The sequence below is a fragment of the Oncorhynchus tshawytscha genome, linkage group LG04 (assembly GCF_018296145.1).
Source record: "Oncorhynchus tshawytscha isolate Ot180627B linkage group LG04, Otsh_v2.0, whole genome shotgun sequence".
Classification (NCBI taxonomy): domain Eukaryota; kingdom Metazoa; phylum Chordata; class Actinopteri; order Salmoniformes; family Salmonidae; genus Oncorhynchus; species Oncorhynchus tshawytscha.
Window position 1 is genome coordinate 51,170,185 of NC_056432.1, and position 14,661 is coordinate 51,184,845.

Sequence of the window (14,661 nt, forward strand, 5' to 3'; positions counted from 1 at the left end):
GGGTGGTGGACTATGTATTTTTTGTAAATAGCAGGTGGTGCACGATATCTAAGGAAGTCTCGAGCAATTGTTCGCCTGAGGTAGAGTATCTCATGGTAAGCTGTAGACCACACTATCTACCTAGAGAGTTTTCTGTTTACATACAACCATAGACTGAGGCTGGCACTAAGACAGCATTGAATGAGCTGTGTTCCGCCATAAGCAAACAAGAAAACGCTCACCCAGAGGTGGCGCTCGTAGTAGCCGGGGACTTTAATCCATTTTCCCAAATTTGTATCAGCATGTTAAATGTGCAACCAGAGGGGAAAAAACTGTGGACCACCTTTACTCCACACACAGAGACGCATACAAAGCTCTCCCTCACCCTCCATTTGGCAAATCTGACCATAATTTGATCCTCCTGATTCCTGTTTACAAGCAAAAATTAAAGCAGGAAGCATCAGTGACTAGATCAATAAAAAAGTGGTCAGATGAAGGAGATGCTAAGCTACAGGACTGTTTTGCTAGCACAGACTGGAATATGTTCCGCGACTCCTCCGAGGGCATTGAGGAGTACACCATTTTATTCCTCAAAGATTGCATGTTTGCTAGCAGAATTGAAGGAAGTGGGGGTTCATTCGATTGCCTACGAATTCTCAGAAGGCAGCCCGTCCTCTGTCCCCCTTTTCTCTGCCTCCTCTTCGCGCAAATCACGGGAATCTGGGCCTGTTCCAGAGAAAACAGTATATCTTTCGTGCCGGGCTCGTCAGCCTCGTTAAAGGAAAAAAAGGATTCTGCCAGTCCGGGGTGAGTAATCGCAGTCCTGATGTTCAGAAGTTATTTTCGGTCATAAGAGACTGTAGTGGCAACATTATGTACAAAACAAGTAAAAAAACAAGTTACAAACAATGCAAATAAACAAACAAAAAACACAATCGGTTGGGGATACGTAAAATGTCAGCCTTCTTCTCCGGCGCCATTGTTACACCATTGTTACACCATTGTTACGCCATTGTTACAATACATAAATGCTTCAGCTGTTGAAGATGATCTCATTGAACAAAACGTGTAAGATCTCTTAAGCCTGTGTTTACCACAGAACTTCTTTTCTACGAGTATCCAAACCACCCTCCAAACCCCCCATATGCTTTGGCCAACAAGCCATGGTGGAGTTAGTGCTTACAAAAAGACGCCATTATTATTGCTCTCTATTAGTTTATTTCTCAGGGACCACATGTGCAACAAATGTTGAACCAGATTTAGCTATATACACAGCTAATTTCCACCGGTGTCACAAATGTATCCAGTGGTAGAGCAGTGTTAAGCATAATACAATTGTATCTGTATGTTCTCTCCTTAACATTTCCTAATGTCTCACCTTTAACCCTGTCGTTCTTGTAGAGGGTGATCTCTCCCTCGGCCCGTGGATGGTAGGAATGGACCACCACAAAGTGCCTACCTGGTACGGCACTGTACAGCTTCCTCCGCTGCACCACCACCTCCACATTACCACTGGGGCTGAGGGTGGGGACAGAGAGGTGGGAAGGAGGGAAGAGAGGAGAGGAGATGGAAGAGGGGTGAGAGAAAAGAGGAGATAGGAGGAATATTTTATTTTATTGAACATTTATTTAACTATGTAGATAGAGGAGTAGTGCATATTAGTACATGCCACATTTGACAGAGTACCACAGTATATATTGCAAACTCTTAAGTTACACCGCTGTCCTTATGGAGCTTGTATATGGGGCAGGATGGACACATAAAGTATTGCAGATCCCTGCAGTGTCCTCTGGGTAGGGAGGATAGGACACTGGGTTCACCCACCACACAAGCAGAAAGACATCCCAACACAGGGAAAAGAGAGAGAGAGTCTGTGCTTTCCTTTCTGAGATGCAATTGCTACATTTCCTACAGGAAGTCTCAGATCTTTATTTTTTTTACGAGTGTACCCGCCAAAACCCCGCCAGCATAACCAAAGGAGAGGAACAAGCACATGTGTACATTTGCTTGAGTCCAACTACAGATGAAAACGCATGTTTACTACACTACTGAGATGGACCTAATGTTGTGTATCCATTGGTGTCTGGGTTGATCTGTTAGAGTATTGTATTGGAGCGCCACTTGGTGGTAAGCCCCAGCAACAGCAGCATTGTAAGTATTCAAACACAGTCAAACGGAGAGAAAGAGACAATGAGCGGGTGGGATAGAATGAGAGTGATTGTCAGAGAGAGAAAGAGAGAGAGAGGGAGGAGGCATTTAGGAGAAGTGAGAGAGAGAGACACGGTAAGTGGGTCACCTTATCCTGAACACCACTCCTCTCCTCAACCCTGAGCCTATGGAGATCTAGCCCCATTCCAGATCCACACACACACACACACACACACCTTTTACTATTTGTTAAATTTCAGGACTTTTTGGGGAGTAAAAATGTTTGACCATTAGGAATCCTATTTTCCCTAACACCTAACCCTACCCCTAATCATTAACATAACCCTAACTTTAACCCTAACCCTAACCTTAAACCCCAAACCCTTAACCTAACCCTTAAGCTTAAAATAACATTTGAACAAATACAGGACATTAAAACAGTCCTGACTTTTCAGAAAAGTTATTGTTTTCCTACCATGTCAGGACATACGGGTGAATTGTTAGGAAATTGGCGTGCTGATAAGAGAGAAAAATAAGTACACACACACACACACACACACACACACACACACACACACACACACACACACACACACACACACACACTTAGGGAAGGCCAGGGTTGTATAAAAACAAATCGGGGGCATGACTTTCCAAACCATAAATAGAAATAAAGAAAGTACAGATCAAATGCAAAGACTTCCAAATGGCGTCAGTTCTAAACGCTACATTTGGGAAATATGGGCCAAGAAGGGTCCATCATATTGCTTTCACCAACTCCATTGATCCCTCTAGATCAGTGACAACAATGGGAAAGGACAGGAAAAAGAGGAGAAAAAACAGTGTCTCCTCCAGATGACAGGGCACATAATCAGTGTTGACTAAAACCTCCTGCGTATGTTCACTCTGTTAATCAATGATGCCCTCAGAGAGAGAGAGAGAAAGTGAAAGAGAGAGAGAGAGACTTGCCTTGACACATCCTCTCAGACGGTGCTCAGCCTGATTTTCAGTATAAAGGGATCATCCACACAAAATAAAACCTAACCTGATTAAATCATCGTTGGTTGTGCTCAACAGAGTTGGCTGCTCCTTTTTTGTCCCAATTGATTGCAGAAACGAATCTGGGTCATTTGGGTGGCTTAAGACGACCTTAGCCTTCCAAGCTATAGCCCAAGGCATTAGCTTTGGCAGCTAATATTAATCTTCAGGTTGCAGTTAAGGTTAAAACACACACTATGCTAAGCACGACTTCCAGAGTCAAATACTGATCTTATTTGATCTTTTAGTCCACATCGTATTTCTGTATTGGAAAGTCTTGGGTAAGAATATTCTTGCAGGAGAGAGGGAATCTGATTTGATTTGTCTAGACTCTCTGGAGAGTACGTGAATTAGGCACAAACTCAGGCTATAGGATGAGGATCCGTCGCCATAGTTTCTGATTCAGCTATGCGTTGAGGTTTTTTTTCTAGAGCAAAAAAGTGGAAAAAGGAAAAAATAGAGGTGAGAGGATGGATGGAAAGATTGAGGAGGGTTAACAAAAGGGGAGAGGAGAGGGAGAAGAGAAGCGAGGGAGGGAGTTGATGAAAATAGGGGAAAATGTAGGATGGAGGGAACGGGCAGAATAAAGGTGTCCGCATGCTTCCCTGCCCAAACAGTTTGGTAGAGTTTGTGCATATATTACCATGAGATTTTGTGACGTTTTTGTTCATTTTGGACTTCGGTGAGTTTTTTTCCCTGGCTGTTTTGGCACACAAACATGTTTCTGGAAGCAAGCTGAAGTTTGGCGGCGAAGTCTACGCCCCTTCGTTGGTGATTGGTCAACAGTAGGGATTCTTCAATAAAGTCTTTGTTGTCATTCAACAAGATACTACTCGTTTTTATGAATAAAAATCCTCGAAAAATACTACACCACACAGCTTAGTTAATTGCGTGACTAAGATCTCTTGAGCAAAAAACTTAAAAATGCAAGATTAATGAATTTAATTAGTTATTTTAGTTAAATTCGGACTATTTTTGAGGAATGGTATACTTGGTACGGTGTCTTAAAATTGACAAATTGTACTATTGTCGCTTTTTTTCTTGTTTTTCAATCTAAGGTCTTTTAAGGGAGTATTTGAGCACAATTGGTTCGGCTAGGCGTCAGCCGAACTGAGCATGCCGACGCCTTAAGGGGGAAATGGAGGTGGAGGATGGACTGAGAGCAAAGAGGAGAGTACGATGGAATGAGTGGTAAGAGGGAAGAAATAAGGAGGGAAGGGCTGATGGATGGAAGAAGAAGGGATTGAAGGAGATGAAGAAGTGGACAGGACCAGAGGCGAGATGGACATGGGATTGGGAAGGACTTGGAGGGGAGGATGGAGATGAAACTCCAACGTCCAACCCATCCTCCTGGGTTGCAGTGTTAAACATACAAAATAGGAAAATGACATGGCTGTCATCATGTAAGGGCAAAAGACACACTTATCCCCTCATTATCTTTTTGACTTTCCCTTGTTTACCTTCACTCCGTATGTCTTCTCTCCTCCCTATATCCCCCTCGCCCATTGTTTCTCTTTGTCAAGCTCTTAATTGGTCTCTCTCTCTCTCTCTCTCTCTCTCTCTCTCTCTCTCTCTCAACAGAGTGTGTGGATGAAAGACAGTGCCATATGTCTGTATTAATCTGTCAAGGAGGACAGGGAGCATGGTGTCTTAATCAGTACTGTGCAGAGCCAAGGTTACGTCACCAGCAATATAAAGCCTTCAGTGTCTAATCCGCAGGACGCACGCACACACACACAAACATACAGCCACACACATATGTGCATACGCATGCATGTGGTGTGTTGGTAAAGAGTATGTGCCTACGTACATGGCTGTGTGTCTCTGCTGCTTCTCCTCCTTCTACTGACCTGGTCTGTCTGTGCTGAATCTGCTGTGTCTGTACATGTGTCTGCGGGTGTGGTCTGCAGGCCTCCTCTCCCAGCCGGTTGAGGGACGGGGACGGACTCCGCGGGACCACCCCCACGCTGGTACTGCGGGACCTCTGGCCCATGGTCCTCACAGTGCCATTTGGGTTCCCCTGCATCTGCTGGAGCAGCTGTGGAGAGAGGCTACGGTGAGAGGTGGAGGTGGGGGGTCCGACCCCTCCCTGTTGGGATCCGTGGTGCTGGGGGGGTCCCTGGGGCTGGGACCAGTCCTGGGGAGGCCCCTGGCTCACTGTGAGGTTGTTGTCACTGTTGGAGCGCAGCAGGACCCGGGGGGCCACCAGGCAGCTACCGCTGCTGCTGGTAGAGGGAGGGACCCGACGCCGCTTGGAGTATTCCGGGGCCTCGTGGAAAGGCACTGGGTATGAGAGACAGAAAGAAAGAGCAAGAGAGAGGGCCAGTCATTGATTATCTGATAAACCAGTTCTACCTGACCCTTGCAAATAGGTGTCTGATGAGCCATTTCACTCTCTGTTAATGTTCATGTCTTAGAGAGCTAGACTTTGTGGTGGAGAGACACATGAGGAACAGAGTAGCAGTCCTCCCTTTCCCTTCCTTCACATCTACTGCTCTGAGAAGAGCCTACCTGATAGGTAGAGAATGAAATGGAGAACACTCCAAGAGATAACCTTGCAATTTACTCAAATTCACACAAGCACACATGCAAGCATGTTCGTACTTACACACTTACTTGCTTACTAACACGCACATGAACACAGAATATCAATCACTACCTGTAGGGCGATGTGTCTGATTGATTTTCTTGATGGGAATCAGTCAAGAACAATTTATTCCCCAAAGGCTTTCATCTATCCCTTATTGTAAAACAGTTGAAACACACACACTGCATACACACACACACACACACACACACACACACCCTTGCCTGGGGGATGTCTGCTCTGCATTATTCGATGGCCCTGTCTGGCCCTCTCATAAAAATCCAAGTCATTATGATCCCAGTATGATGATGATGATTATTGCACCAAGTCCAGCTGAGCTCCTCTGCCCCACCAGCAATGGTATGATTGAACCTTATTTCCCAGTGGAGTTTCAGCATTAGAGTATAATATCACACTGACAAGTGTGCAACTGCGGCACTTTCGTCTCCACTCGAAATTAAAGCAGTGGAGGAAGTAGCAGGAGCCTGGAGTCGCACCAAAGACCCAATAATGTTTTCAATGTGAGAAGGCGATCAACAATCTGATTCCTCATAAATGTATGAGATATGAAGCAGCTTTTGATTGAGCGCACTGAACTAGAACCGCATGCGTTTCACACACACTGCGGGGGTTGTTACGCACACCTGAGAGAGTGTGTGTGTGTGCTTGAGAGAGAGAGAGAGAGAGAGAGAGAGAAAGTGTGTATGTGCCAGCCAGGCTTTTGGATTTAGCAGAGACTGGAGCCATCTTAATACACCTTCACCCTACCTAACAATACCCACTATCAAAATCACAACCACAGCCTGATCAATTCTAACTCAACTTCAACCAGGCCCACACTGCTTTACAAACCACCTGGCCACAACCACATCCTGTTAAATCACAAACACATACCCTGACCACAACCGCACTTGAAGTAACACTTCACCATAAGAGTGTATACCCTGACCACAACCACACTCCCTGACCACAACCTGGACCAGACTGCTATCTTACCACACCCCCAACGATAAAGAACCACATTCCAAACACTTACAGTAAACCATACTAGTGCACATCTGTTTTGTGGGGCACGAAAACAGTATCCATTTGTGTTGGAGGATGCTGAACATGCTTGGTGTCACTGACGTGATTACGTTACACACAAAGGCAATGAATACACCTAAATGTAAAAAATAATAACATTTAACTAGGGAAGTCAGATAAGAAAAAATTATTATTTACAATGATGGCCTACCGGGGAACAGTGGGTTAACTGTCTTGTTCGTGGTCAGAACGACATATTTTTACCTTGTCAGCTTGGGATTCGTTCCGGCAACCTTTCAGTTACCGGCCCAACGCTCTAACCACTAGGCTACCTTCCACCCCAATCAAGACAAATAAAACACTGCATTTTCTAAAAGAGATATTCAAATAGAAAAAAACAATTATAAAATAACAGTGGATATGAGAGACTAATGCATTAAAATAAATAAACATAAATAAGACATATAATATGGGATAAAATAAATAAAACGTCCGGCAGGCTGTTCCAAAGGCCAGAACCATCGTGGCTGAAGGTATCCTCACCAAACATTTTTGGTTGTGACCTTTGGAACAAATAAAAGGCCAATGCCTAGCACAACTGACGTGATCTGGAAGTAAGGAAAGGAAGGGAAAGGGGGGATACCTCGTCAGTTGTAATACTGAATGCATTCAACTGAAATGTGTCTTCTGCATTTTTACTTGCTATATTGTATTTTCTTTGCCATTACCTCTCTTATCTCACCTCATTTGCTCACATCGTATATAGACTTGTTTCTACTGTATTATTGACTATATTTGTTTTACTCCATGTGTAACTCCGTGTCGTTGTATGTGTCGAACTGCTTTGCTTTATCGCAATTGTAAATGAGAACTTGTTCTCAACTTGCCTACCTGGTTAAATAAAGGTGAAATAAAAAAACTAAAACTTTTTTTTTAACCCAACCCTTCTGACTCAGAGAGGTGTGGGGAGGTTGCCTTCATTGAAATACACGTCATCAGCGCCCGGGGAACAGTGGGTAACTGCCTTGTTCAGGGGAAGAACAAGATATGTTTACCTTGTCAGCTGAGGGATTCAATCCAGCAACCTTTCGGTTACTGGCCCAACACTCCTACCCGCCAGGGAGAATTGAGTTCAAACTTTTCGACTCCTTTGATTGGTTCTATTGTACTGGGCAAACTAAATCAAGTACTTGAACAAATTTGACATAGCGTGCGAAAGTATTCACCCACTTTGGCATTTTTCCTATATTGTTGCCTTACAACCTCATTTGATGTACACGACATGCCTACCACTTTGAAGATGCAAAATATTTTTTATTGTGAAAAAAACAAGCAATTAGACAAAAAAAAACAGAACTTGAGTGTGCATAACTATTCACCCCCCAGGGTCAATACTTTGTAGAGCCACCTTTTGCAGCAATTACAGCTGCAAATCTCTTGGGGTATGTCTCTATAAGCTTGGCACATCTAGCCACTGGGATTTTTGCCCATTCTTCAAGGCAAAACTGCTCCATCTCCTTCAAGATGGATGGGTTCTGCTGGTGTACAGTAATCTTTAAGTCATACCACAGATTCTCAATTGGATTGAGGTCTGGGCTTTGACTAGGCCATTCCAAGACATTTAAATGTTTCCCCTAAAACCACTCCAGTGTTGCTTTAGCAGTATGCTTAGGGTCATTGTCCTGCTGGAAGGTGAACCTCCGTCCCAGTCTCAAATCTCTGGAAGACTGAAACAGGTTTCCCTCAAGAATTTCTCTGTATTTAGAGCCATCCATCATTCCTTCAATTCTGACCAGTTTCCCAGTCCCTGCCGATGAAAAACATCCCCACAGCATGATGCTGCCACCACCATGCTTCACTGTTAGGATGGTGTTCTCGTGGTGATGAGAGGTGTTGCGTTTGTGCCAGACATAGCGTTTTCCTTGTTGGCCAAAAAGCTCAATTTTAGTCTCATCTGACCAGAGTTCCTTCTTCCATTAGTTTGGGGAGTCTCCCACATCCTGTTGGTGAACACTAAATGTGTTTGCTTATTTTTTTCTTCAAGCAATGGCTTTTTTCTGGCCACTCTAATGTAAAGCCCAACTCTGTGGAGTGTACAGCTTAAAGTGGTCCTATGGACAGATACTCCAACCTCCGCTGTGGAGCTTTGCAGCTCCTTCAGGTTTATCTTTGGTCTCTTTGTTGCCTCTCTGATTAATGCCCTCCTTGCCTGGTCTGTGAGTTTTGGTGGGCGGCCCTCGCTTGGCAGGTTTGTTGTGGTGCCATATTCTTTCCAGTTTTTAATCATGGATTTAATGGTACTCGTGGGATGTTGAAAGTTTTGGATATTTTTTTATAACCCAACCCTGATCTGTACTTCTCCACAACTTTGTCCCTGACCTGTTTGGAGAGCTCCTTGGTCTTCATGGTGCCGCTTGCTTGGTGGTGCCCCTTGCTTAGTGGTGTTGCAGACTCTGGGGCCTTTCAGAACAGGTGTATATATATATATACTGAGATTATGTGACCGATCATATGACACTTAGATTGCACACAGGTGGACTTTATTTAACTAATTATGTGACTTCTGAAGGTAACTGGTTGCACCAGATCTTATTTAGGGGCTTCATAGCAAAGTGGGTGAATACATATGCACGGACCACTTTTCCGTTTTTGATTTTTTTAGTTAATTTTTTAATTTCACGTCACCAATTTGGACTATTTTGTGTATGTCCGTTACAAGAAATCCAAATAAAAATCTATTTCAATTACAGGTTGTAATGCAACAAAATAGGAAAAACGGCAAGGGGGATGAATATTTTTGCAAGGCACTGTACATGCAAGTAGGCAGACATATGCGTGCACACATGCACACACGAACACACACACACACACACGAACACACACACACACACAGCTCTTAATTGTGCTCTCAATTGTGGAATGTAATAAGCACACATTCCCTCTGTAGGAATAGAGAAGCAAGGAAAAGAAGATGACAAACATCCAGAGCTGTCTTATATAAGAGAGGAAAGCAATCAGTGTGATCTATATAATTTACTGCTGCTCCCTAATACTAAGAGAACTAAGTTCAAAGGGCAATGAGTGATCAGCTCTGGTCAGTGTCATGCAACCAAGGGATTTGACATAATGTAGCCTACCAATGGAACTATACCATGCTTTGAAAAAAAAAAAATGCTGTACTCATATATCCATTTTGAGTAAATCTCATTGAGAAATAGTCTGTCCGTTGGAAGTAAAGGCTTAAGGAACCAACTGTTTTCACACACAGGCAGATGGATCCATAATGCACCCGGCAGAGCCGTTTTGGTGACGTTAGTCATCCACTCATTTTGGTGGGTGTGTTTTCTCCCCCGTGGACCAGGAGAACGATAGATACACCGTGTGTCCTCTCGCTGGCTATAATCTACATACGGTAGGTGATTGGTGGAGGAGACTATAAATACCTTTTGTAGAAGACTGAATCATAACACATTTATTTGGAAACCACTCAAATGCGTGCCAACATTTAATCTATGACATAACCTATAATCTATCCTGCATGTTAAAGAACCTCTAGCCCAAAAAGAACGACACACATCTCCTTTTATAGGTACCACTAGTTTAAATTAGGACGACAATTGCACGCATTAATTCACAACGCAAAGACCTTGCTATATTCGTCACATTCAAAAAAGCCCATGTAGAATTACTTCCTGGAGCAGATGAAATGATTGAACTTGTGCCACGCAGGGATAAAAATACCCCCTGAGAAAGTTGAAAATGAACACGCAGTAGCAAAGGTAGAGAATTCCATCTATTTATGAGTCAAAAGAAAATAAAACTTGGACCCAGACTCATAAAGGTGATAGACCTACCTTCCTTTTTTAAGGCATTGAGAAAAGACTTCATTTTCACCCTTTTTTAAAAATGTTACTCCAATGTTCACAATAACTGCATAATCAGTGCACCTTTCAAAACAGCACGGAACAAATGAAGACTTTCACTGTGGTAATTGAAGAATATAGCGGCAGGTACCACGGACAGCGACCGATGGAGTTTAGCTCGCTGGAAATCGGGAGCCCGAGAGCCGCGCACATGACCCCACCTGGCAGAGGTGTGAAAGCACATTCACTGCCATACTGCCACTCATCTATCTCTCTCTCTCTCTAGTTGGAAATATAGACTAGTTGGAAATATACGGATTTTAAGGTGAACTTGACATAATGTTTCATTGACTGATGTTGTTAATTCATTAAAAGATCATTCCACATGATTTCAATCATTTTCGGACTGCACTCCTGATTTTAACTAAACTTTTCATACATATTTGCCCATGGTGGAAGTGGCCAGAAAGTTACCTGAATGACAAAACATTCAGGAGATAGAGGTGCTCAAAGTTGACCCATTGTGCATACCCTATCCTACCATGAGACATCCATGTCTTCATCACTGAAAAAGCGGTTAAGCTTGATATAATGTGAAAGCTTACAAACAGGGTTGTCAAACTATTATATTATTTTAATTTAACAACTATGTAATTTTTTAAAGCTTGTTGTAGCTTAGATTCTATTTTACATAATCTGAAGTGTTTGTGTTGTGCCAGTAATTGGTTGAGACACAGTATCTTCTTGAATACATGGTGGGTGTCATTTCAATCATAGAAATATAATTCATAGAATGGACCTATCACTTCAGAGCCCTGCAATTCAGCGGGTACACCATTAACATTTAAATTGAATGGAAACTTTAACTTCCAATTACTACTAGAAAGATGGCCGCCGGTCCACCCACTGTCGAATGAAGTCTGAAGTATCCCTTTAAAACAAAAATATCCAAAACAACTTTCTATCACTGGATTCTGTTAGGTTCTAATTCTCAGAGTAAAAAACTCATCGGACACTATGAAAGTTTAAGTTTATTCTTCCGAGAGGGCCAATACAGCTGCATTAGACAAAAACATTTTCACACAAGCACTGATATTTAACCCTTCCTACGAGTCTCCTCCTACACATCTGTACAAACATTGTATCTTTACTGCTAGGCAGGACACTGAGTGATATGGGCTAAAAACGTTTATTTCTCCCTTAACGTGACCTGACCTGATCTTGACCCCCCTTCATCACTAATCCATGGCTCTCTCCCCTTATCAACACCTGCCACATGTGATCGCTTCCCTGCACTCAACACATTCCAAGCTTAATTGCCCACACTATATACCTTCCCCCTGCAGATTAACTTCTGGTGTAGACCCTCTAAACCTCAGCACTATAAGTAATAAGTATATTTCATATTCTCAGAACCTTAGAACCCAACAATTTGAACATGCAACCTTTGGAACCAGAGGCAGATGCTTACTGGAAGTCTATGAGTATCTGATAGCATGCTTGTGCAACTACATTTAACTTCTGTCATACTGGACACAGAGACATAAACATGGTATCCACAGGTTTATCTGACTCTGGGGAAGTAGATAAAGTGCCTCATTTCCCAAATCCTGAAGTATCCCTTTAAAACAAAAATATCAAAGTTGTCCAAAAATATATTTTTATTTTTTTGTTTTAAAGGGATACTTCCGGATTTTGGCAATGCCTTTATCTACATCCCCAGAGGCAGATAAGCTCCATGATACAATTTTTATATCTCTGTGTCCAGTATGAAGGAAGTTAGAGGTAGTTGCACAAATGCTAGAAGACACCCATAGACTTCCAGCCATTGCGCTAACACTAGTTAGAATTGGCTGGCAAAACTACCTTTAACTTCCTTCATACTGGACACAAAGACATATAAATTGAATCCACGAGTTCATCTGACTCTGGGGAAGTGCATAAAGGGCCTCATTGCCAAAATCCCGAAGTATCCCTTTAAGCCTATCCCAAACCTTAACCCTTACCTTAACCATTCTGAGTTAATGCATAACCTTAAGAATTTGGAGTTAATTCCTAAATGTAACCTTGGAACGATACACAAAAGTAACCAAACACTTCAACATTTGACATTTGGAACAACTTCAAAATTTGACGTTTGAGAAACATGGATGAACGTCTTATTCTTGTGTGAGACTGTGAGAGTTTTTTGGGTGACAACATGGTAGGGTGGGGTATGCAAAATGGGTCAACTTTGACCACCCCTGTCTCCTGAATATTTTGGCATTCAGATCTCTTTCTGACCACTTCTACCATGGGCAACATGTATGGAAGATTTTGTTAAAATAAAAAGGTGTGCAGTGATTGAAATCATATGGAATGACCATAAACACAATTTATCTGTTAATTGACTGTTTACCAATAATATACTGTTAATTGCTCAACTCATTCACCCTGCAAAGTACAAGGCTTAGGCTAGGGGTTCCCAAACGTTTTGGGCCCAAGATCCCATTTTAATATCTGAAAATTCTCTCGACCCCAACCATGTTAACAAAAATGATGTAATTAACAGCAAATGTTTACTTTTTTATTTGGGGCTATGGCAGTCAATTGAAAAACATTCTAACACTATTTCTGACTGTCTTCTCAACTCACCATCACATACTTTTAATGTGGGGCTATGACAGTCAATTGCAAATTAGTCTGACATAATGTCTCACCAACATTAATGAGATGGGTGTGCTTGATACCAGTGGAAGCTCCTCAGAGGAGGAAGGGCAGGACCAAACATTAAAAAGTTATCCTTTTTAGATAAAACTATTTAAATGTATTCATATGTCACCAAATAATTGATTAAAATACACCGGTCTACAGTAACTTCAACAGCACTGTCTGGGGTAGCACCATGGTGTAGCTGGAGGACAGCTAGCTTCCGTCCTCCTCTGGCTACAATGACTTCAATACAAAACCATGGAGGCTCGTAGGCCTCACCCTCTTCCATAGTAATTATGAGGACGTCCTCCAACCACTCAAAGCTTTTTCAGCATCAACTAACATGTTGTCCATCCAATCATGGAATTAAGATCAGACAATGAACCTAGTGAGTTGTATTGGGATTGTGCCACAGAGCATTATGGGGGTTCAATGTGTTGAGAAGCTTGGTGACATTGTTGGATAGAGATTGAGAGTGAAAAGTGATAGTTGAGCATTTTTGGGATATTATTAAATTCAAATTAGTTTTTCAAATTACAGGAGACAAATGAGGTATATTATAAATTGTTTCTTGTTTTCAGAACTTCATTTTTGTGTCCAGTCAGTGCAATTTATTTAAATGTGCCTTGCTAACTTCAATAGGTAGCTAGCTACCAGCACGAGTGTGCAGTTTTCTCTGACAAAATTATAGAATGGACAACGCTGCCGAAAATGTTGTGGACTTTTTATTGAAAAACCCTTTTCATTCTCTGAGGAACACATAAAAGGTGCAAATTAAATGCGAGGATCGACCTCTGCCTGAGATCAGTTTCATGAAGAAGGATTAAAAGGTGAGGGTGTTCAATACCAACTGGTATCAAAAGTATAGCTGGTTAACAGGGAGCCTTTCATCAAGCCGCCTGTTTTGCTGGCCTTGCCTGCTTTTTGGAAAGTCTGAGCCTTGGTCGAAAGGTGGGTACAGTGACCCTAACAACATCAATCATTCAGCTAAACGGCAAAACAAAAGCAGGGAGCATATAAATGCCCAGATCAGATTCAAGCATCTGGGAAAAAGCTGCATCAATTAGGACGAAGGTCTGCGTATTCAAACTGCGGAACACAATGAAGATGTAAGAAGAAACAGGGATGTTCTCAAGCAGTGCCTAGTAAAAGTATTCATCACCCTTGGCATTTTTCCTATTTTGTTGCATTACAACCTGTAATTTAAATATATATTTTTTCGATTTCATGTTACGGACAGACACAAAATAGTCCAAATTGGTGAAGTGAAATGAAAAAAATTACTTGTTTCAAAAATGTCTAAATCGTTTAAACCTGAAAAGTGGTCTG

The 14,661-nt window shown here is 42.2% G+C and overlaps 1 protein-coding gene across 1 annotated transcript in view; it reads right to left on the bottom strand.

Annotated features, from left to right (window-relative positions):
- LOC112249551 (SH3 and multiple ankyrin repeat domains protein 2) overlaps positions 1-14,661 on the bottom strand; it is a 214,725-nt gene that overhangs the window by 87,134 nt on the left and 112,930 nt on the right. The window contains exons 11-12 of the mRNA XM_042320848.1: positions 5,016-5,448; positions 1,358-1,497 (exon numbers count right to left, since the gene is read on the bottom strand). Of these exons, the coding sequence (XP_042176782.1) occupies positions 1,358-1,497; positions 5,016-5,448 (573 nt within the window). The remainder of the gene's footprint in view (positions 1-1,357; positions 1,498-5,015; positions 5,449-14,661) is intronic.